This window comes from Meriones unguiculatus, chromosome 8 (assembly GCF_030254825.1).
Source record: "Meriones unguiculatus strain TT.TT164.6M chromosome 8, Bangor_MerUng_6.1, whole genome shotgun sequence".
NCBI classification, from domain to species: domain Eukaryota; kingdom Metazoa; phylum Chordata; class Mammalia; order Rodentia; family Muridae; genus Meriones; species Meriones unguiculatus.
In genome coordinates this window covers 60,189,793-60,215,219 of record NC_083356.1, presented here as the reverse complement: position 1 = coordinate 60,215,219, position 25,427 = coordinate 60,189,793, and the positions used below count along the sequence as shown (strand labels likewise).

Here is a 25,427-nt window from a genome sequence, read left to right as displayed (position 1 = left end):
TAACTTTCTTTGCCAAAGCAGGTACAGTGAAAAACAGGCACCTGCAGGCCATTCCTCTACGGCAGGGAGTTATTAGTTCTGTTATATTTAACAGTAGATTGTAAAGAAAAATAATTACCCAAGGGAAAGCTCATATAAAGTGAATAAAAACATAAACATTAATTTAAAATTATATGTTGCAATAAGAAACCTAGCACACATTGTCATCTCGAGAACTTGAACCCTAATTACAGAGGATGGCCTTTGTTTACTGTAGGGTGCATTTGACCCTTGATCTCCTTCACAATTACTGAGCTTTTATGCGCAGATAAAATGTTCTCTGAGAATGGAAAAACACTGAAACAGGAAACATGCTCTGGGCCACCAAAGAGCAGGAAAGTATCTGTAGCTTCTAGTTTTCCTTATCAGGGGAGATTACTCAATACTGTGCTATTGGGCTTTATCTCTGATAAGTAGTATACTTTGTTAAGAGACCATTTTAGTCACTATGTTTAAAAGTGAATAGACTTTAACAAGGTATGGGATATACTGACTAGAGATGGTTTGCAGAAAGACGAAAACCCCTTTTCTTGCTTCTTTTGCCATGAGATCTCTAAGATCAACACTTGTGGGTCAAGGTTTCTGCTAAGAACAGTTTCTGAGAACTTGCTGATGTTGAAACCCACCTTTAGAACGTGACCTGTGCAGAACATTTCTAATCACATGGGGGACGATAGGAGCTGGAATTGGGTAGCATCCCATCCTGAGTGATTGCGATCCAAGGCCTCAAACTTGGGTTCCTGCTAACTGTTGGTGTCTCTGCTATGTGGATCTTACCAGACTTGCAGGAGCTGCCAGTCTTTCACCTCATCGACTGATGTCACTTTTGATCTAGCTCCCTAGAGAAGATTGAAAAGTTTCTAGGAAGTAAAAATCAATAAATAAAAAGGCAAAGCAAAAAAAAAAAAAGAAAGAAAGAAAAAAGTGTAATAGAAATGGACAAGTTGTCAAAGGCATTGAGAGGCTCATTTCTAGCCTGATGCTTAAGGGAGTTTCATTAGAATCCTGCAATGCATATTGCACATAGAAAGGGAAGGGAAGAAAAGAAATTAAAAAAAAAAAAGTCTTCTATGATGAACTTGTATAATTTATGCCTCTGCAGAGCGGTAGCATGCACAGTGTGTCTCTCCCTCTCCTCTCCACCTGATTTCTGAGACTCCCAGGCTGGGCAAGAATTTAAATTAAGCACACCCAGTACACAAGTCAGAATGAAAGTGCAGAATGCTCTCAGATTATTCATAAGCTTGCAAATTGTGTATTTTGGTGGAGATTTCCTTCCTTCTGCTCCTGATCGCTGATAGAGAATGGTATTCTAATAGGCAGATGGTAAAGACAATTGCAGGTAGGGGCTCAGCTGGGAATTGCATCCGTTTATTGCAAATTATTAGTTGATAAGTGCTTTTGTTTACAAGCAGAGTCTTAAGCGGCTTTGTAATCTGTTTATCAGCACTGGGTAAAATTTTTGACAGCTTGCTCTTTGGGTGTAATGTCACCCATCAACTGGTCCTTTGAAGTCCTGGTGGCCAGGGCCGATCAGTTGGAGAGCTGATGGTTGGTGCTGATGTAAGTAGCTGCAGGGCCTCGCTACAGCACACCTCAGAAGACCACACCCACACCTCAGGAGACCACACCCACACCTCGGGAGACCGCACCCACACCTCAGGAATGTTGCAAAGCCCAAAGGAACACTTTCGCTGTTAAAATCCATACAAATGTTGCTGGTTCTGCTTTAAGGGTATTCTAACTACTTCACTAAACCTGACACCAGGTATTTGAGTCTTCTAAGTCTTCAGTTCACAGTGTTTCCAGAAAATTCTGAGTACTTTTTTGTTTATTGGACAGTTTGGGGCCCCTACACTTCCAACGGTGATCGGAGTCTGAGCTGAATTACACTGATCAATTTTCTAAAAGGGGCTCCAGGTGTTTTTTAGAAGAAAAAAGAAATTATCTCCGTAGGAGACACTTTCTTAAAAATAAAAAAATAAAAAATTATATAAACACAGTGGAGAGAATTCAAGCCAGGAGTGGAAAGATCTAGGTAGGCTCCATTACAAGCTCAAGCCAAGGAAAGCCTCTGAGAGAGCAGGAGTTAGCAAGCACGGAGCTTTCTGGGGTCCGCCTTTGGTTTCCCGTCACAGAACCTGCGACTGAGGGGCTTCTGGTTCGCCACAGCTAACTCCTTTGAAATAAGAAAGATGGCCACATTTCTTTGTTTCTGAGCCCCATGCGGACCAGTATTTCCTGACAAGTTTATGCTAAGTAATAAACCTCTGATATTTGAAATGACAAATCACATGCTCTGTGTAGTTAGTTCACTCTGCAAATGAGTGTTCCTTGAAGACGCTAGCACTTTATGGAAGACTCTCACTAGCATTTACCAAGTGTTTTTGTAATGCATATGGGCGTCATTTGTAAACGGAGGTGTCCGGGCAGCATCCCTGAAAGGATTCATTTGATCATTGATAAGCCTCCTAACAGCTGATCTCTATTTACTTTTGCTCTGCAGCTTAAAGAAGTGAGTTTTGTGAGTCCCATCAAAACAAAATATTCACATAAACAACCACATGAAATGACGCCTAAAATGATCGTTCTTGTGTGCATTTGCTCTTTGTATGTGTTAGCTCCTGGTATTTGAGGAAAAATTAGCTGGGTTAATACAGAGGCAGCTACTGGCTATGGGCCAGGCGTCATAGCCAGAAATAATACTCCAAACCCTCTACAGTACTGACGTAGCACAGCAGGCCTGTGCAGACAGGAGCTCGAGACACACACTGTACGTGTGAGACCGCAGTCTTCTGTGTGTCCGCCTGAGTGTCTTCCTGTATGTGTGTCCAGGTCCCTCTCTCTCCCTCCCTCTTTCCCGTTAAGATCCTGAAATCACCAGGACTGCATTAGCTGCATTTGCCCTCTCCACTTGTATTAGTACACTTTGTAATTTTAAAGTTGGATTGAATTTGACCTAAAATTTACTTAGGAAAAATTTTTTATGAGAAAATCAGAATATAGCTTTTGCCTGACTTTAACATTAAGTACTAAGTATCCAATTACCAGTTTTCCAGTTCTTAAGCAATTAAATGTGTCATTATCGGCAGAAGAACTGAAGAATAAAAGCCTTTCTATAAATTTTAAACTGTTTTAATATAAATAACATTTTAAAAGTGTGCTTTTATTTCCTGTAAAGTTGAGGAAGGAGAAACATTCCATTTGACATGTAGTTCAGCCATTTGTACATCTCCCTTGATCAGGAAAAAAAAGTAATTTAATAAACCTATCACCTCCACTGGCTGAAATAGCAAAGACACATCCAGAGCTGCAGATCCACGTTGCTCCCCTTCCCCAGTAACCCTGCTAGGAACTGCTGATGTCCTATAAAAAGATTTCAGGCATGCCAGCCCAGGGAACTTGAATGCCCTCAAATGCCCCCACATTACCAATAACAAATGAAAAATGTTAAAGATTATTTTAAAACAGGAAAGACCTTTTGCAAAATGCATTTTGATTTATTGCTGTGTATTGTATAGATCTTTATCAATTATTCTTATTCTCTTTTATTCAAAAACTACTGTAAACTCTGAGTTGGCATGTTGCTGAATACAGAAAAAAGGCATTAATCAACTCTAAATAAACAAGTACACAGATCTATCTAACAACTATGAAGTAGTTAATACATTTTTAGGCAATTTTATGATAGAAAAGAGGACTAAGAGAGTAGTGCTTAATTATCTGCATCCTCTGTGCTGGGCTCCCTTTTGATTGTATTAATGAAGCAGCTGGCCCATTGTTTCCCTTTAATTCCTCCATTGTTTTAAGAATATGTCACAGCTCTTTATTCTTTTATCAGGTGCTGTGCAGGAGGACCCACACAATGCCTCATAGTCCTACTGTATTTGCCGATGCACAAAGAAACCTCCAAAGCAGTTTTCAAAGAAGGGGCACCCATAATTTATAAGTTCCCTTCTCGGCACTACTCCACTGTCAAGAATTTCAAGAGCACTGGATTTGAATTCATTATAAAATTTGTATTAGGCAACATGTCTATGTATAGATCTATGTCCCATGCTCACGTCTAAACCCTGAGGTGCAGACAGTAGCACACAACATGCCGTGTTGAAATGGGGCATAATTTTGCTTTTAGAGAATCATTCCAACCAATTGCTTTCCACTTTGGAAGATTAGATTTCAGAAAGAGGCATCATTTCTGGTTTTCTAATAGTTTTGTAAAAATAAAAAAAATGTAAGCCAAGTAAAGATTCCCCTTTTTGGGAAAGGGGTGTGTTTGTGTGTGTGTCTTTTTGTATGTGTTTGTGTGTGTCTTTGTGTGTGTGGTTGTGGTTTGTGTGTCTTTGTGTGTGTGTGGTTGTGGTTTGTGTGTGTTGAGTATTTGTGTCTGTGTCTATGTGTGTGTGTGTTTGTGTGTATTTGATTCCTTCATACAATGATCTTCATTCATTATCAGCTGTGCTCTGATCCACACCTATCATCTTGTTATATTGTGTATGAAAGACATTTTAGATTAAAGCAGAAATACCAATCTACCCCTTAGGAAACCAAAATATAGGTTAGTATGTAGAATAGTTATTTTATGTTTTGTAGCCCTTTAAGAATAGGGTTCATGGACTAGAGAGATGGGTATGTGGTTAAGAACACTGGCTGTTCTTCCAGAGAACCCAGGTTCAACCCCCTGCACATACATGGTAGCTCAAAACTGTTTGTAACTCCAATTCCAGGGGATGTGACACCCTCACACCAATGAACATAAAATTTAAAAAATATATATTTTTTAAAAGAATAGGGTTCAGTCAGACATAACTACATTTTCCAATAGATTTCTGTGGGCTCTACCCAGTCAGTGATGTCAAAACACACACAAAGGTCTGATTCACAATCTGACTCTTCATTCATGAAGATTTTTTTTTCTCCTCATGAAATGCCTGTATTTGGGGGCAAGTTTTACTTGCCAAGTGTTCCAAGTATATAGAAAGAAAGAGAGACTTGATTACTTAATGTGTTGGAGTAAAAGTTACTAACTTCAGCTTTAAAAATAATCCCAGAAAAGCCAGTGCTACAAATCCTTATTACAAATAATCTATTTTCTTTTGTATTGTTATGTCAGGGTAGTTGTTGTTGTTGTTTTCCTTTAAAATAGAAAGTTTTCATTGGATTCCTATCTCTTGGCTTGAGGCTCCTTATCCTACTCTCTAGTGAGGCAGGGTAGTGCAAAATCTAAATGTTATTTAATTGGTTCAATTTGCTACATATTTTTATGCTAAGCGCAGGTCAGTATCTTGATGAGCCCACTGGTTGTGCCAGATGTTTACAACTTCCGTTGCTTGCATTTCCTTATTTTTACAAAGCAAGCATGCCTATCAATCACACAGATAAATTAGAAAGAAACATGTATAGACATAACACATGGAAAAGATTTTTCAGCACACTGTGTAATTATTAACCTGATTTTTCCCATTGTACGAAGCTGTGAATAGCAGATAGCACGGTTGACGTTAAATGCTTTTATTCTGGGTATATTTTGCTTATACAGAACTCTATAGGTATGGTCTAACAATGTAATTGAAGCTTTGTCAGCTTGGTATCCTAGCAACAGATAATACTGTTAGGTTACTGAATTGCTCCTGGTTGACAAGTAGGGAGTATTTTTTGTGTTTATCATGTTTGCTAATGATGGGATCCTTTCCAAAAGTCCCGTCTTAATCTTAATTAGAGTTTATCAGCTAAGGTCTGCATGGCATTGTGCAGACACTCATTTTCTAGTAATATGTGAAAGTGAAAAATTTGGCAGAATGGGGAGATTTTTGAGGGTATTCTAGTAAGGGGAGCATGAAATTTCCAAATATAATCAGGTCTGAGCCGTGACTTTATTCTTTATTATTGAAACTTGTAGGATACTTCTTGCAATTTTGACACCAATTATGAGCAAGGAAAATGTACGCTTCCTGGTAAGCACCATATCTGTTTGTACAAGAACCTTGACCATAAACATTACTGAGAACCAGAAGAACAGAGGTTTCCAGGAATGTCAAGGTCTTGGTAGTCACTGCCTTTTCACAGAACTGGAACGCGTTTGTCTTTGGTTATGAAAGGGATAGGATGGGCTTATGAAGACCTGGGAGAATGGTTCTGTTTGAAATAAAGACAGACAGACATCGGAGAAATCCAAAATAACCTTTCCATTTGGTGGAGGTCAGAAAGGCAGCAGATCATGGTCATCATAAAAAGTCCATGTCTGTGAACTAGAAATGGGAGGCTTCTTTTTTCTCTGGTTTCTACTCTATAATCTTTGAACAGTTCAGGTGTGGCATCATGGTCAGTAATTTCTATTAGCAAGCTACATGCCTTCATACTAATATTAAAAACAAGCATTTCTAAAAACAAGTACAACTCATTCATTTCCAAAAATGCTGACTTGTCTTCCTTCTATATTGACCATGTCTTACTGACTCACTTGATATTTCCATATTTTTTACATATTACCAAAAGGAAACACTCAAAACAACTTTCAGTTGTCACTTTCTGATTCCCAAAATGTATCTTCTCCAGCACATTGTCTAAATACTTTGATAAGTTAGTTCAACATCAAGAGAAGTTAGTTATCTTTCATAGACACTCAGTTTATACTATACAAGCTGCCTAAGGTTCACTCTGTGCCTCTTGTATTTAATTCTACTGATATGAAAAGTATCCTCAGGAGGTTCTTAAGAATACAGAATCACAAAATTCTCTCCCAGAGCCTTTGATTTCATTTATTTGGGACAAAGCCTTAAAGTCTGCAGTCAAACTTCTCCATGGAACCTACAGTGTAAGTTGCTGGCCAGCACTATTGGGGCATGTAGAATCGTGAGGCCCTTTTTTCATATCTATTTCAACTTGTACCTAATCAGGAAATTAACATGACTAACATAAGTATGTAGTATTGAAAGGTTAGTTATGTGATGTGCTTAATACTTGCGCCTTAAACGTGGTATATTTCAAGTGTTCAATGTTTTAATGAGTCATTTTAGAATTGGAAGTCACCTCCACATCACAAGTTGCATAGGTTTATTTTCCAGATGGTAGCCCTGCTGAATGAGTGTGCAATAATCACTCCTCTTGGCATGCCATCCACAGGAAAATTTTGATAATTTAAAAGACACCTCTTGTTTATATCTGCCATCTTCTGGACCAGCGTAAATAAATTTCCAAGTTACACATTAACTATCAGGTCAAGATTAAAACGAAACCTACCTGTCAGTCAATTTCCCTTTCCAACTCTGCTTAGCACTGAGTACAAATAAATTTTCAGGAATTTCAGGGACCCACCACTTTGTTGTTTGCCAAGAATTTCATAGAATAAGGACATACTTTCCTGAATGAGGATGAAAAGAAATAGAAAAAGTTTCATCAACTAAGCAAATATTACATTGTCATACATGTGCTTTGTGTCTTAATGTAATTCTTTTTGTGTTCATATAAATGTGTAATTAAGTGCAAACCAGTATGTTAAAATTAGGGTTGGTTTGAATCTGAGGACACTAAGTGTACTTCTATCTATAAAAGCCCCCCCTCCAAAAAAGAGCATCCATTAGTACTATTAAACTCTCGTCTGTATAGAGATTTAGCAGGACTGTTCTTTGGCACTCACAACAGAAATCTCAAGCTAGAAAGTAAAAAATAACTAGCATTTCTTTTTTTCATCATCATCATCATTAATACTATTTACACTTTATTTATTTTGTAACCCAGATGTAGCCCTCTCCCTCATCTCCTCCTAGTCCCACCCTCCCTCCCTCTTTAGCTCTTCCTCCCCTATCTCTCTCTCCTAGTCCACTGATAGAGGAAGTCCTCCTCCCCTACTGTCTGACCCTAGCCTATCAGATCCCATCAGAACTGCCTAGATCCTTTTCCTCTGTGGGTTGGCTAGGTCACCCAGCCAAGGAGGAGTGATCAAGGAGGAAGCAACCAAGTTCATGTCAGAGACTGTCTCTTCTTCCCTACATAGAGAACCCACATGAAGACTGAGCTGTCTATGGGCTACATCTGAGCAGGGAGTCTAGGTCTTCTCTATGCATGGTCTTTGGTTGATGCATCAGTCTCTGCAGTACCCCCTGGGCCCTGTTGTCTTTCTTTCTTTTCTTTTCTTTTCTTTTCTTTTCTTTTCTTTTCTTTTCTTTTCTCTTTCTTTCTTTCTTTCTTGCCACTGTTGGTCTCCTTGTGTGACTCCTGTCCCCTCTAGGTCCTTTTATGCTCTCCTTCCATAAGACTCCCCCTGGACTCTATCCAAAGTTTGGCTGTGACTCTCTGCATCTGCTTCAATCCCCTACTGGGTGGAGTCTTTTAAAGCACATCTATAGTAGGTTCTGGTCCTATTCCCTCTCTTTTACTACTTCTGGTGTCTATCCTGTTTTCCTCCTTGTTGTTTAGCTTCTTTAGGTCTGTAGGTTTTAGTACATTTACCCTATATTATATGAGTAATATCCACTTATAAGTGATTATATACCATACAGGTCTTTCTGTTTCTGAGGTACCTCACTCAGGATGATCTCTTCTGGTTCCATCCATTTGTCTACAAATTTCATGATTTCCTTGTTTTTAATTGATGAGTAGTATTCCATTGTGTGGTATCCCATACCACAATTTCTGTAACCATTCTTTGGCTGAGGGACCTCTAGGTTGTTTCCAGATTCTGGCTACAATAAATAAAGCTGCTGTGAACAGAGTTGAGCAAGTGTCCTTGTTGTATGGTTCAGCATCTTTCAGATATATGCCCAGGAGTGGTATGTCTGGGTCTTGAGGTAGCACTATTCCCAATTTTCTGGGAACAGATTGACTGGGGAAAGATCTTCGCCAACCCTACATCTGACAGTGGGCTAATATCTAGAATATTTAAAGAGCTCAATCAATTAAATCAATTAATACAATTAAAAATGGGGTACAAAGCTAAACAGAATTCTCAACAGAAGAATATCAAGTGGCTGAGAAATGCTTAAAGAAATGCTCATCTCTTTTAAGTGTTTCTCTGCCATTCTATATTCCTCTACAGAGAATTGTCTGTTTAGCTCCGTACCCATTTTTTAATTGGATTACTTGATTTATTGCTTTTTAACTTCTTTAGTTCTTTATATATTCTGGATATTAGCCCTATGTCAGATATAGGGTTGGTGAAGATCCTTTCCCAGTCTGTAGGCTGTCATTTTGTTCTGATGACAGTGTCTTTTGCTTTACAGAAGCTTTTCATTTTCATGAGGTCCCATTTATTGATTGTTGCTCTTAGAGCCTGTGCTGTTGGTGTTCTGTTCAGGAAGTTGTCTCCTGTGCCAATGAGTTCTAGGCTCTTCCCCACTTTTTCTTCTAACTGATTTAGAGTATCTGGTTTTATGTTGAGGTCTTTGATCCACTTGGACTTTAGTTTTGTGCAGGGTGATAAAAGTGATCTATTTTCATTTTTCTGCATATAAACATCCAGTTGGACCAGCACCATTTGTTGAAGATGCTGTCTTTTTTCCATTGAATGGTTTTGGCTTCTTTGTCAAAAATCAAGTATTCATAGGTGTGTAGGTTTATTTCTGGGTCTTCTATTCGGTTCCATTGATCCCCCTTTCTGTTTCTATGCCAATACCATGCAGTTTTTATTACTGTTGCTCTGTAGTACAGCTTGAGATCGGGGATGGAGATACCTCCAGATGATCTGTTGTTGTACAGGATCATTTTGGAGATTCTGGGTTTTTTTTTTTTTTGTTTCTCCATATGAAGCTGAGAATCTTTTTTTCAAGGTCTGTAAAGAACTGAGTTGGTATTTTGATGGGAATCGCATTGAATCTGCAGATGCTTTTGGCAGGATGGCCATTTTCACAATGTTAATCCTAGGTCACAGAGGAGGACTTTGCAGCCAGTCATGAAGATACCTGATAAAACAGGGTCAGAAGAAAGGGGAGGAGGTCCTCCCCAGTCAGTGGACTTGGAAAGGGGCAAGGAGGAGATGAGGAAGGGAGGGTGGGATTAGGAGGGGATGAGGGAGCAGGATACAACTGGGATACAGAGTTAATAAAATGTAACTAATAATAAAAATTTAAAAACAAAAACAAAAAAGAAATGCTCAGCATCCTTAGTCATCAGGAAAATGTAAATTAAAATGACTCTGAGATTCCACCTCACACCCATCAGAAGAGGGAAGACTCTTGTTAAAATGCTCAATTCCTATCCAGAAAAGCAAAGAGGATGGACATCAGAAGAAGGAGAAAAGAGGGAACAAGTCAGGAGCCTGACACAGAAGACCTCTGAAAGGCTCTGCCCTGCAGACTAGCAATGCAGATGCTGAGACTTATGGGCAACTTTTGGACAGAGTGCAGGGAATCTTACGAAAGAAGTGGGGAAACAATAAGATCTGGAGAGGACAGGAAATCCACAAGGAGAGCAATAGAACCAAAAATCTGGGCACAGGGGTCTTTCCTGAGACTGATACTCCAACCAAAGTCCATGCATGGAGATAACCAGAACCCCTGCACAGATGTAGCCCATGGCAGTTCAATATCCAAGTGGGTTCCGTTGTAATAGGAACAGAGATTGTCTCTGTCATGAACTGATTGGCCTGCTCTTTAATTACCTCCCCCTGAGGGGGAAGCAGAAGAAGACAATGCAGCCACTCCTGATGAGACCTAATTGGCTAGGGCCAGAAGAAAGGAAAAGAAGACCTCCCCTATCAGTGGACTTGGGGAGGGGCATGCATGCAGAGGGTGGAGGAAGGGAGGAATTGGGACGGGAGGAGGGAGAGAACCACAGTGGGGGATACAAAGTGAATAAAGTATAATTAATAAAGAATTAAAAAAATGAAAGAAAAGAAAATCACCCTGAAATAAAAACAAACCCTCAAGGCAACACCTGCTGGAGAGGATGCGAAGAAAGGGAAACCCTCCTCTATTGCTGATGGGAATGTAAACTTTTACAATCTTTTTTTTTTAAGATTTATTTTACATACATGACTGCTCTAGCTGCATGTACACCCATGGGCCAGAAGAGGGCATCAGATCCCAGTATAGATGGTTGTGAGCTACCATGTGGTTGCTGGGAATTGAACTCAGGACCTCTGGAAGAGCAGACAATGCTCTTAACCACTGAGCCATCTCTCTAGCCCATAACTAGCATTTTCAATGAACAGAAGAATTCCAGATGTTTTCCAGTGAGAAGAGGGAATGGTTTTCAAACAGCCTCTTTTTCTGGTGCAGCCTGAGGACTCTAAGTGCTTTCCAGGAGGCGTTCCTTAAAGTAACATTTCTGTGATTCTGTGGTTGGAATATTGTTGACTCTACCTCAGTGACAAGATGTGAGCAGGGATCTTTAGCCCTCCGATGGTGGAATTGAATGTCTGAGATCTTCAAGAGGGAGGCCCAGGGACAGGTCAATTTGAGTGGATCTTCAAACAATTATGAGGCCCCAGTTTCTCTCTGCCTTCCTGTTTGGAAACATCAACTCATATCCTTAGGTGGACTTTAATATTTATAACATGGCCCTTCCCATCAGCTGGTACCTCAGGTTCAGTCTTTCTGCCTCCAACACCATAGGTAGAATATATTTCCTTTTCTTTATAAATAGGCTGCCTTGGGTGTTTCACTAAAGAAACAGAACAGATTTATATATTTGAAAGCAAGAAAAAGAGAAAGCTTTATTTTCCTATATATTTTTCTATTCTTTCATGAAAAAAGTCTTATAAAGGTCTCATGAATAACTTTAACTCATGCTAGTAGTACAATTGCTCTCTGATCTTACAAGACCTGTTTTAGTAAAGAACTGAGACTATAATTCTGAATAGTGTTTTAAACTATGGTAAAATATACATACTACAAAATGTGCTCTATTGACCACTTTTAGGTGGTGCTCACATGGCTGTACACCCATCTCTAGAAATGTTCATCCTACAAAACTGAACCTCCATTCCTTCTAAACACTTTCATTCCCTGCTCTCCTGTCTCTTGGCACCAGCCCTCCCTCTTCTTTCTCTGTCCTTTGAACATCCTGTGTACCTTTTACCAGTGAAATCATGCAGTATTAGTCTTTGTGGATTGGCTTTTTTTCAGTTAGCACATTGTCCTCAAAGTTCATCACACTGTAGAATAAATTTTACGTACTTCTAAGGCAAGAATACTCCCATACTCCATGGTCCATTATGACATATTTTCCTTATCGGTTCATCTGTTGATGGATACTTATGTTGAATTCATGTTTGAATTGTTGTGACAATGTTATTGTGCTATAGGCTGTGTATACAAATGTCTCTTCAAAATCATACGTTCAGTTCTTATGGGCATATCTTTAAGTGACATTATAAATCACAGGTAATTACATTTTCAATTTTTAAGAACCTTTTTATATTCTATATTCCTTTAAGCTGTACAAGTGTTCCTACATTGTAACCAATGTATTATTTTATTTATTATTTTATGTTGTTTTAAATAATAGTTCCGCTCCTGTTTTGAAACCAAATGTAACACTTTGTGTTTACATTGACCATCAGTTTAAATACTCGAAGGACTTAACATTCTTTTGCATCCAATGCAATAACTGCACTGCATCCAGATGCCAACCCAAATTGGCAGCATGCTCTAAGTCTAAAACAACAGAGTGGGAAACTGGTCCTCCTGCCTCCTCAAGCCATAAGTGATTGCTAGCAACTAATTCAGTTTCTGAAAGGTCAAGACACAGTCCACAGGTAGAGGTAGCCACGGTCTTCTTGGACGGTTTTCCTTGTGGAAATGAGTTATCTACTTTCAGGAAACATAGCTATCCTTGCTTACTGTTTTCACCACGTTTTCTAGTGAGATTTCTGTGCTCTTTGATTTGGCAGAGCAGTGAGAAATTAGAATATTAGTTCCAACTAGACTAAACAAGTAAATTGTGGTTGACAGGGACTTAACCTCTCTCCTCTATTCATACCCTAAGTACTCTAAGCTTCACTCTAGTCCTTTTTGCAATCTGTCATTTCCCGGAATTACCTCACCAATGCCAAAGTATCCACAGTCATTTAGGATGTGCTAATGGCTTCTCTTGCTTTTTTGTTTCTTGTTCTTTTGGGCTTTTTGTTTGTTTGTTTGTTTGTTTGTTTTGAGACAGAATGTAGCTCTAGCCAGCCTGGAACTCACTGTGTAGACAGGGCTGTCTCTGCTTCCTACGTGTTGGCATGAGCTATTGTGCTGATCTCAGGTTGTTTTATTTTTTCTATAATTTTTATGTGTTTTCAAAGTCACAAGTGAGCTACACTCACTCAGAAGCTTTTCTAGGATCTCAATATTTGCCTTTTCAAAATATAGTTAATTGTGTGCACCCATATAAACATTCTCCTCCTCTCCCTCTCTCTCCCTCTTCTGCCTCTCCCTCATTCTCTCTCTAAGGGTCCACAATTGGACTTTGAAGTTAGGAAGACTGCTGACCATATGCACATCTCTGGGAAGATAACCTGTCTAAGCTTTCATTTTTATCTTCTCTGGGTCAGGAGTCGGGAGGGCTGTCACATCATGGAGCTACTAACAGGCTTAGAAAAACAATGCTTTTCATCTCTGGCCAAAAGAAATGTTTCTGATATATGCTAGTTTTCTGTTTTTGTTGTCATCATTGTATGTATATACAATACTAAGTGTTACCACTCCAGCTTTTTTGCCAAGGTAGGCTCACACCTAGCATTTGAACACCAATGCCATTAGCCTTGGTGTCATCCCAAGACCTTCCTTTTTCGGTCTTTGAAAGGCATCACTCAGGCCCTTCTCTCCTGTGTCTCTTCAATGTGGCTCCTTCCTTCTTCATATCACATATTTATGACTACAGAATTAGTACAATAATCAAATAGCTGTATGCAGCACATCCTGCCTGTACAATTTCCTCTACATTATGTAAAGGGAAAATATATTTTTAATAATGTATTTATTCATTAAAATAAATGTGTATCTCCCCCCCAGCATAAGCCAGATACTTAAAGCTACTTCACCTTGCTTTAAGGCTTTTATGAGGAAACCTGAACTTATATCCCTTGCTGATCTCATGACAAATACTATAGGCTTTACCATAGTCAAACTCATACTAGCAATAGGGTATTAAACAACACACAAAATTCCTAAAATTGTAGCTGTCTACAGGCCACAAGTTCCCCTGATCTATACCTTTTCCCTCAGACACTCAGCTCAAGGCTTGTTTCAAAGTCAGGTCCTTGCATAATTGTGTACTTGCTCCCACACTCGTTCCCTGTCTACTAATGATGAGCCTGCCTCTTGCTACTTACACAGACTCTTGGTATTGCCTTGGTTGACTTCCACGCGCCTCCCTCAAGAAGAGTCAGTTATGCACCGTGTGATGTACGTTTTTGTTTTTCTGTTGGTATACGTGTGTTCTGATGGTGTAGCTGTGCATAAAGGCGCGCAGCTTAGCCACTCACACAGCAGAGACATCACCTCACTGGACAGGTAATTGATTAGCTAGTTAGTTTGTTTGTTTGCTAAAAATGTAATCCTAAGACAACCAACTTTCTTGTCAAAGCTCCATAGCACACAGTGAGTCTATTTCAAGCTTTTAAAATGCCGCATGTCCGAGTAAAGCACAAAATGGGAACTAGTGGTAGTTACGATAAAATATGAAACAATGCAAGTGCATCTGAAAACACAGAAGTGCATAGCAACTGTCAAGCTGCCTAATATTGTAAGAATCACATATTTGTCAGGTTTTTTGCATCTAATATTTTCCATTTTTACTTTGCTTATATACTGGATGTTTTTGCTAAACACTTTGCATAGGTAAGCTGTCATCTGGCTATGTAGGTCACTGCAGTGACCATGATTAGCCATTGGTAGATGCTTCTCTGGGACCTGAAACCAAGCCTGTCTTACTTTTGTGAAAGATAACCGTAGCTGGATTAGCCGAGAAGGTGACGTCCCTGCTTGAAAGCTAGTGACTCTATGACCATGCTTTGAAATAAACCTGGGGTGACTGTCGTTCCTGGCTTTTCCTTTCACACCCTGATTCCACACACCAGCTTAATAAACTCTGTTCTATAGGAGAGATAAGACACAAGTGATTATCTTGTCTCCATCATAACCAGTAAGATGTGTGCACATCAGTGAAGGCAGAGCATTTAAATGCAGAGGTTTCCAGAGCAAGAATGGCCTGGTTGGAAATATTGCCATACAGGCTTCTAACTCCTCCTGATTCCCTGGTGACATAATTTTGGCTTCAGAGGTTTGGGGAAAAAATTTTCAACAACAAAATAACTCCTTTTATTTCAACTACAGTAAAGCTGTATGCTTTGAGAAACATCAGCATCAGAGTGTGGTTGGGGTGGACACTGTCCCCCCGTGAGGTTCTGTCGTCATGTTTTAATGTGAAACTGGTCATGCATGTGAGGGCTATAATCTTTCTCCTCTTCTCCACAGACACAAGCCCTCCTAGCGTGTGTTGTTTGCTTACGTTAAGCCTTGGTTAATTGCCCGGGATGTTTCTGAGGCGTCATCCTCAGTTTTCCACTCGGCTCCGCCATCTCATATATTGTTCTTATCTCCACAAGATTTGTACAAGTTGTTTAAAAACCATGATCTCTGAGGCTGGAAAAAAATGAAGTGCACTTGAAATGACAGTTACGCTGAAAGATAAGCAGAGCAATACGACTTATCAAAATGGGTACAATTTTTCTTAGTTAATGAGTACAATATACAGCATTCCAGTACATACACAAGGGGGGTGCTTTATAAAATATCAAGAACACCACATTCTTGCAGACGTAACTGTGTGGGATATGTATCTAGGCCTGAGAGTGGAGATAACAAAATATAAGTGCTTTGCCTGTCTAAACATGTGAAATAAATGAGTGTTCTCTATCACATTCCAATACGTTAGAAGATGTTCTTGCATAGTTAATTTTTCTTTTTAATGCACTGCACGTGATCATTTGAAATGCAGGGCCAGGGTGTATCTCAGTGTTTGAAGACAAGGTTTCTCTCATTTAAACAAATCTTTATTGAAATAAGCCTTTTTGAAAAGAATCTTTGGTGTATCCCTTTTTGCAGGAAGTTCAAGCTGGGTAAATGGAGATAAAGAAGGGACGTTGCAGGGTAGTTTATAATGAGATTGTCCAGTCAGAGTAAAAAGTACATAAACGGCAGTATCCTTAGAAAGGGTCAGATTCCCTGTGACAGCACTTTACGCCCAAGATTTTACAAACTTCTGTTTGCTTATCTGGCAATTTGGGGCATCTATACTCACAGTAAAACATAACTAGTAAAGTGGAGACAAAGACGGAGGGACGGCGGGAGAGGAAGTGCAATGTGGGAGGTGGGAAACTGTTCTTCTTTCATTAGTTAACAAAATACTAACTTCAAAAGCAGCCCAGGCTACACAGTGAGTAGTTGTGTCCCTCCAAAGGAGGTTTTCAGGCACAGTGTCATAATGGGTTAGTGGTTCAGGCGAGAGCCTGTAAGGCAGACCTTGACAAACTCCATTCTATCTATATTCCCCTAGTTTTCTCCTGCTGCTAGTTACTGACAACATGGCTTGATACCAGGAGGACATTTGTCCACAGAGGCTGCCTGAGGACAGGGCTGAGGGCTGATCAAACTCCTTTTCCAGACCAGACCCATTTGAACAGCACGGCGGGAAGACGGTCCTGCTGTCAGTCTAGCATGCAGTGGGCTCAGGCGTCCCATGTCAACTCTCTCTCTTCTTGTTTCTCTCTTCTCAATAGGGGGTCAGCTTTGGTGTACCACTACGAAGACCATCTCAGAGGGTGAAGAGCTAATTGCCTTTGTGGTGGATTTTGACTCAAGGCTACAAGCTGCCAGTCAGATGACTCTCACAGAAGGGATGTACCCAGCCCGCCTGCTGGACTCAATTCAGCTGCTTCCTCAGCAAGCTGCCATGGCTTCTATTTTGCCTACAGCTATTGTCAATAGTAAGTGCTGAGTGCTATAGCCCAGCTTTGTGGGGGTGATGGGTATTTATGTGAGAAATAAAAATACCTACTGACAGGCAGTGTGTGGTTCTCTCTCTCTCTCTCTCTCTCTCTCTCTCTCTCTGTGTGTGTGTGTGTGGTGTGTTTGCTTAACATGCGAATGCAGAAAAAACATCCAGTTAAGTCAGATTGTCTTCCTAAATGTCACCATACTAACAACTATATTCTCTACTTACTGAATAATACTCAACTTCACTTATCAATGACAACCGAATGGCTTTCAAGGATGATTTTCCAGCATCAAAATTGGTATTTGATAAAGGCCATGGAATTTTTAAAAACTTTAAAAAAGAATATAAATTTAAAAATCAAATTTTATTATATATACGAATGATATAGTATATACAGTCTTATGTTTGTATGAAGCTTTGAAGTAGCATTATTATTATTTTATTTAAAAGTAAAAAGATTAACCAGTACAAATACAAAGAGCTTTTGCTTTTATCCTTATAATCTGGATGAAGTCTTGGCAGCCTTAACAAATCAAAATATTTGTTAATTAAAAGGAAGAAAGGGGAAAATAAAGAGTATATAAGCTTTTAACACTCCATAGAGAATTCCAAAGTGGGCTGTGGCAAACCTACCCCGCTAACGTGACTACCTGGAACATGGAAAGCGGCACTTCATATGGTAGAGAGTCAGTGGGCCAAAGGCCCCAGAAAGATGTTCTTATTTGGCTCTCTGTGTGAAACAAAAATGAGTAGCAGCCACACTGTAAGAGTTATACTAATGATGGTAATTAAAAATGCATCTAATCTTAAAATAACATCGAAGATCTTTGAGACTAATGCAGAAGATATCTATTCAGCAATAATATATTCAGCTTATTATAAAAATATTCAACCATATTTATGACTAAAGAAGTCCACAGGTGATTCTGAAATCACTGTGCATACAATCAAAAGGCCAAGGGCTTGCAACCTAAGCAATCCTTACTTGATTTATTTCATGGAATGTTTTTTATTTTCTTTCCTTGATTCTTATTGCATGGACCATGACATCACACTTGTGATGTGATGTGAGGCAAAGTAATTTTATTACAAGGGATTTCAAATAACCTTATTCAGTTATGATGCTCCAATGTGTAACATTAATTCTAATTGCACATGAGAATACACCTGATCGCTTTTGGTAGAAAGAAAATGATTAATCTCAAATGACCCAGTATAAGCACCATTTGCATCCTGAAATCAATCAGTTGACATGACTGTTGAACTATACACTTTAATAAAATATGCAGGCTCTTGGATAGTGTAAATGTACTTAACCTGGGAAGAATGTGTTAAATAATAAATAGTCATCAGTATATCATTTTGAAGCTGCCTCCCATCCACAAGACCTCATTTTTGTTTTATCTCCTTTGCTTCACTGTCAGTTAATGATAAGTTTCACTCTTTCTGAGGAGTTTTAGAACTCTCTTAACACTCCCTTGCAGGTCTCTCTGTGTTTCCTTCAGAAATACCAAATTCCATATGGCCAGTGTTCTCTTAGGCTCCCCAAAACCCTCTGGGGAGCATTCAAAGCCCCATGACTATAAAATATGGGTCCAGGCTGGATCACCTCATACTGCCTCAACCTGCAAAGTACTGTCTGTCTCATCTACTCATTTCTGCTTCTCTTGTGTAAACCCTCCTCTCTGTCACTTTTTCATCCAGATAGTAAGGAAGTAGATTTAAGACTACGTTCCAATTTCAATGTAACCCTTTACACCAACGATTCTCAACCTGTGGGTTGCAACCTCTTTGGCAAACCTCTATTTCCAAAAATAAAAACATTATGATTCATAACAGTAGCAAAATTATAGTTATGAAGTAGCAACAAAAATAATTTTATGATTGGGAGTCACCACAACCTGAGTAACTGTCTTAAAGGGCCATAGCCTTAGCTAGGTTGAAAAAGAATCACTGCTTTACATGGTTATACAAGGTAGTCAGCTGTGGTGGCCCCAACTATAACTATATGGGGAGGAAAAACTACATTTGAAGAAATTTTCTGTGAGTGAAGTCTTGGAAATCATACATCACAGCTATGACTCAATTCAAGCCTTCTTTTATTTCACTTAATGTATGTCCGGCCCCTCAATGACTCTTCTACCTTTACGACCTTCACAACTAGAATATCCTCAATCACTGACAAAGTGAGAGCCTGTCAGGAGAGTCTGCAGGGTCCTCTCTAGCCTAGCCTGCCCTTTGCCTCAACAGTGCCACACAGCTTGCTGCGCAGCCTCCGCCTGGGCCTCTCAGGGTCCTGTGGCTTCCTCTGTGCTGTTGCTCTGAGCAAGATGACAGGAAATTGCTTTACTCTGCCTAAAAATACGTTCAGTTCATCCTTCACATCATTTCTAAGTTCTGACATCATCGGCACTCTAACCTTACCTACCTGCGTGGCCCTCCCTCCATCACCATCCCGGAAGCCTAGTGGATACCCACTGTCTCTGCCCTATGACTTTCAGTTTCCTGTGCCAGAGAGTGTACAGGAACTGTCTAACCACCCTCCCGTGTTACACCAGACCCAACACAGAGTTTAGTATCTTGCAGGCCCTCAGTAATTAATTCATTTAATCAACAAATGCCGTCAGTAATGGGCATCCAGGGCATCTTCATCTGTCGACCACAATCTTACCTTTTAACCAATCAGACAAACCAATTCCCATTGCTATTACAAATGCATGTTTTACTAAATAATAAGTAAAAAAAAAGAAATTATTTTGTATTTTTAATACTGACATCTCTCCTGCACTATTAGTCTCTAAACGGGCTGTAAGTTAACTTACAGAGTGTATCATTTCTTTAAGAGTCTCCTCCTGATCCAGATCATACTCATCAATGCTTAATTACCCAACTCAGAACCTGAGCGCCAACTCAGAAAGATGAAAGTAAATGTGACCTTTGCCTTGTTTCTGTCCCCAACATAGCCGCTAACATGTCTCTGGTTTTCTGCAGAGGACATATTTCCTTGTAAGTCCTGCGGCATCTGGTACCGGAGCGAGCGGAACCTGCAAGCCCATTTGATGTATTACTGCAGTGGGAGGCAAAGGGAAGCCGCTCCAGCGTCCGAGGACAACGAAGACGGCACTCATCAGATTTCCAGTCTGTGCCCCTTCCCACAGTGCGCCAGGAGCTTTTCCAGTGCTCGAGCTCTTGAAATGCACCTGAGCTCACACAGTGGTAAGCACGCCAAAGGGTTCTGCACTGCCTGGGAGCACACTCGGCCCTTTCTGTACATGCAATATACACAGAGGCACGACACCTCTTATCTATAGGATATTCACTAGATAGATAGATAGATAGATAGATAGATAGATAGATAGATAGTCAGGTTAACTTTGCTGCACCAAGCAGTGTTCTAGTCTATTATTTACAGGTAGCATATTTTAATCAAAGGACTTGACTGATTTCTTCAGCATGTACTACAGTGCTTAGAGTGTGGGCCAAATCATCACATTCATTTTCTGCTTTATCAAAATAATATTTTCTCTTATTTCCTCTGATTAATGCCATGAATATTCACTGCTTTAAGTGTCGAGGGATCTTTGGAAACTGATCGTGGAACTCTCCATGTGTTAAGAAAGAAATAGTAGGTACATTAAAAAGGGAGCAACTGCACAAAATTAAAGCTGCTATTCTGGTAGTTTCAATTAAAAATCCCTCAGTTTCCACAGTATGCACGGTTAAAGCTTAATTGACTTTTATGACATGAAACTACTCTAAATTCCCTAAGAAAAACAAAAAAGATTGAAGTTATTCTCACTTATATTTGAAATGGACCTCAGCTAATGTAAGCTTCATCTCACGGCAGCCTCCTTCTTATTATTTTCAAAATGGACAGAATTACATTAAATTTAAACATTTTTAGGTATTTTTCTAAGTTTATTTTATTTTATCTGAGGCAGGGCTTTTCTCCATAGCCCTGGCTGTCCTAGTACTTATTATGTAGACCAGGCTGGCGTCAAATTCACAGTATAGAGAAGACAATCCAAATCTGTTCCCATTATGCACAAACACAAGCAGCAATTGGTCTCCATGATACTTACCTCCACAATCAGTGGCACTGATCATAAACAGGTGGTAGTCAACCAACATGAGTGCTGGCCTGAAATACCTTTATCAGCATGCTGGTGATTACCAGACCAATAGCAGCTCTACATACAGATAAAACATTCAGTTAAACCAACATACATATCTATCTATCTATCTATATACACATATACATGTGTGTAAATATATATACATATATGTATACCTATATATACATACATATATGTAAATGATATATGTGATAAAAGATGAGTGAAGTGATTGCTAGAGCCCCATAGTTTCTTCTTGCATGTAGGTATTCAGTAGCTAGAAGCCATTCTAATTAATATTCACTTCTTTCTATTATAGAGCATAATACTCAAAATGTTTAAAAATTACAAGCCTAAGCCTTAGGCATAACTCCATGCCTCCACAGTATGATTATCATAATTAATTCTCTTAAGATTTAAGTTTGTTTTTTTGACCCATAAAATAGAATCGCTAATAGTTCTCCCCATCTATACCGTAACACTCAGAAAGAGGCTTAGGACATTATTTCAGATGGTCACTAAATGTTAGTATCCTGGACAAGGATCTGACGGGTTTGTTTCTGTTGTGAAGACACAAGCTCACCGGTGAAGGTTCCCATCTCTGCTTCCCTGTTTTGTGTGTCTTGGCAGGAGTGAAAATGGAGGAGTTCCTGCCCCCGGGGGCAAGTTTAAAGTGCACTGTGTGCAGCTACAGTGCTGACTCTGTGGTCGGCTTCCACCAGCACCTCTTCTCCCACCTCACTCAAGCTGCCTTCAGATGCAACCACTGCCATTTCGGCTTCCAGACCCAGCGGGAGTTACTGCAGCACCAGGACCTCCATGTGCCCGGCGGCAAGCTTCCCAGAGAAAGTGACATGGAGCACTCTCCCAGCGGAACCGAAGACGGCTTACAGCCAGCCACCGACCTGTTGGCCCGAAGTGACCTCTCCCAGAGCCAAAAGGCTATGCAGACGAAAGATGCAAGCTCAGACACGGAACTGGACAAGTGTGAGAAAAAGACGCAGCTCTTCCTCACAGGTCAGAGAGCGGAGATTCAGCCTGCAGCAAACAAGCAAAGCTTCTCCTACACAAAAATTAAGTCTGAGCCCTCCAGCCCAAGACTTGCCTCATCTCCAGTACAACCCAACATCGGGCCCTCTTTCCCGGTGGGACCTTTCCTCTCTCAGTTTGCCTTCCCGCAAGATATCACGATGGTCCCCCAGGCTTCCGAGATCTTAGCCAAGATGTCGGAGCTGGTGCACCGCAGACTGAGGCACGGGAGCAGCAGTTACCCTCCTGTAATTTACAGCCCTTTGATGCCCAAAGGGGCCACTTGCTTCGAGTGTAACATAACATTCAATAATTTGGATAACTATCTCGTCCATAAAAAGCACTACTGCAGCAGCCGATGGCAGCAGATGGCCAAATCCCCCGAGTTCCCAAGTGTTTCCGAAAAGATCCCTGAAGCTGTGAGTCCCAGCACCGGCCAGACGTCCATCAGCCTTCTCAACCCCACCTCTCATCCTTCAGACGCAGAGAACCCGCTTCTTCAAACACCCTGCATCAACTCCTCCACTGTTTTAGATTTGATTGGGCCGAATGGGAAAGGCCAGGAGAAGGACTTTTCCACGCAAGCCAAAAAGCTGTCCACCTCCAACAGCACCGATGACAAAATGAACGGAAAGCCCGTGGATGTGAAAAATCCCAGCGGCCCCTTGGTGGATGGCGAAAGTGACCCAAATAAGACCACCTGCGAAGCATGTAACATCACCTTCAGCAGGCACGAAACGTACATGGTCCACAAACAGTATTACTGTGCAACTCGCCACGACCCTCCGCTGAAGAGGTCTGCTTCCAACAAAGTGCCAGCCATGCAGAGAACCATGCGCACACGCAAGCGGAGAAAGATGTACGAGATGTGTCTGCCTGAGCAGGATCAGAGGCCGCCCCTGGTCCCGCAGAGATTCCTTGATGTCGCCAACCTCAGCAATCCCTGCAGCTCCACTCAAGAGCCCGCCGAAGGGCCGGGAGAATGCTACCACCCGCGGTGCGACATCTTCCCGGGAATCGTCTCAAAGCACTTGGAAACATCGTTGGCCATGAACAAATGTGCGCCAGTCCCCAAGTGTGACACGACCCACCCCAGCGTTTCCTGCCTGGAGATGGACGCGCCCATCGATCTCAGCAAAAAGTGTTTATCGCAGTCTGAGCGGACCACGGCCTCTCCTAAAAGGCTGCTAGACTACCACGAGTGCACCGTATGCAAGATCAGCTTCAACAAGGTGGAGAACTACCTGGCCCACAAGCAGAATTTCTGCCCTGTCACTGCTCATCAGCGCAGTGATCTGGGGCAGCTTGACGGCAAAGTCTTTCCCAATCCAGAAAGCGAGCGGAACAGCCCAGACGTCAGCTTTGAAAGGAACATGATCAAGTGTGAGAAGAACGGCAATCCAAAGCAGCCCTCTCCCAACGGAAACTTGTTTTCATCCCATTTAGCAACTTTGCAAGGCCTGAAAGTCTTCAGCGAAGCCGCTCAGCTCATTGCTACAAAAGAAGAAAACAAACATTTGTTTCTCCCCCAATGCCTTTACCCCGGAGCAATAAAGAAGACGAAAGGAGCCGACCAACTCTCTCCATACTACGGCATAAAACCAAGCGATTATGTCTCTGGTTCCCTCGTCATCCACAACACCGACGTCGAACAAAGCACAAATGCAGAAAACGAATCTCCTAAAGGCCAGGCCTCCTCGAACGGGTGTGCCGTGCCCAAGAAAGAGTCTCTGCCACTGTTGCCCAAAAACAGAGGCATGGTCATAGTGAATGGTGGACTGAAGCAAGATGAAAGACCGACAGCCAACCCACAGCAAGAGAACATTTCCCAGAATGCCCAGCACGAAGATGGCCACAAGTCGCCTTCGTGGATCTCGGAGAACCCGTTAGCCGCAAATGAGAATGTCTCCCCGGGAACTCCCTCCGCGGAAGAACAGTTGTCTAGCATAGCAAAAGGTGTGAACGGCTCCACCCAGGCCCCCAGCAGTGGGAAATACTGCCGGCTATGCGACATCCAGTTCAATAACCTTTCAAACTTTATAACTCACAAGAAGTTTTATTGCTCATCACATGCAGCAGAACATGTCAAATGAACTGAGTTAAAAAAAAGAAAGCAGTCATCTTTGGTACCAGTGTTTAGTATGTTCTTCTAAACAGTCCAGAAAACAAAGAAGAAGCTGTTTGAATTACATCTGGCAATCAGGAGATAATTCATTATGACTGAGTTGAAGACTTAAGATGTAATTTCATTACAGACCATTAGTAAAGTGTATTATTGGTGCCATTTTCAAAAAAATTAATTTATTTTACCAGCAGTATTCATAGCTGTGGTTATGTTATTTTTATTTAAAAACTTTATATTAAAGTCATTTGTAATGTTATTGTATAGTTATTGTGTAGCACATATGGTTTGCACTGTATAGTAGCTTTTAAAGAAAATAGTCACGGACAATACAGAAAAGCATTTTAGAAATAGCTTCAAAAGCACTTGTGTATCCTGATTTTTTTCTATATGCTGTTGCAGATATATGTGTATGCTAAAATATAACCTGCAAACATGTTCGAAATACACATGCTATATACACGCCTTAAGATTTCAATTCTTGGATAATCAGGCTCCATTTGCACTTTATATTTTAGCAAATACAGTCTCTTAGTCACTAGGCTTTGCATTCGTATGTAGCCGTATATTTCTGTCCATTTTCTCAGATTTAAACATGTATGTTAAATGAAGATGGCAATTTTTTCTTGTATAGTACTTGTATTTTTTTTTCCCGCTGATGCAGCCCTGTCTCAATTTTTAAACCTTTGCTGTTAAATGCAATACTTTATAAAGAATGAACAAAATTACTGGAAGCAGTATTGTAAGTAATGGAGTCGTAGTAACCAGTTTTATCTTTTGAAAGGCACAGTCTAAATCGAAACCCTAAACTCAATGCTGCAAGTATGAATTTAATTCATATATAAGATCTATTTAAATATAAGAGTAGCAATACTGCACCTGGTGATCACGAAGATAATGTTCTACTTCTGATAGAAATAATTTCTCAACAAATGTTGTTACTATGCATGTACATGGATGGAATAAAATTCCAAATTGTTGGAGAAATTTGATGTCCTGGGCTTTTATTTCCCCCTTAAGCACCAAGGAAATGTAAACAGCTCTAATTGTCACACTCTAAATAGCAACACTTTATCATCAGTTACATGTTAATTTCTGTTGCCAGGTTTCTGTCAACAATGGCCAGGTTTTCATCCCCCCTATTTAATTCAGCCATTCTCAACTACTCTCAAGGCATATCAGCCTAGAACACCTCATGTGTG

The 25,427-nt window shown here is 40.4% G+C and overlaps 1 protein-coding gene across 2 annotated transcripts in view; it reads left to right on the top strand.

Annotated features, from left to right (window-relative positions):
• The window catches only part of Zfpm2 (zinc finger protein, FOG family member 2), a 453,160-nt gene extending 427,948 nt beyond the window's left edge, over window positions 1-25,212 (top strand). For both annotated transcript variants that reach the window (XM_060389514.1, XM_060389513.1), the window contains 3 exons: window positions 16,742-16,948; window positions 19,951-20,175; window positions 21,705-25,212. In XM_060389514.1, coding sequence (XP_060245497.1) covers window positions 16,742-16,948; window positions 19,951-20,175; window positions 21,705-24,196 — 2,924 coding nt within the window. In that variant the 3' untranslated portion in view covers window positions 24,197-25,212. The remainder of the gene's footprint in view (window positions 1-16,741; window positions 16,949-19,950; window positions 20,176-21,704) is intronic.
• Window positions 25,213-25,427: the final 215 nt, after the last annotated feature.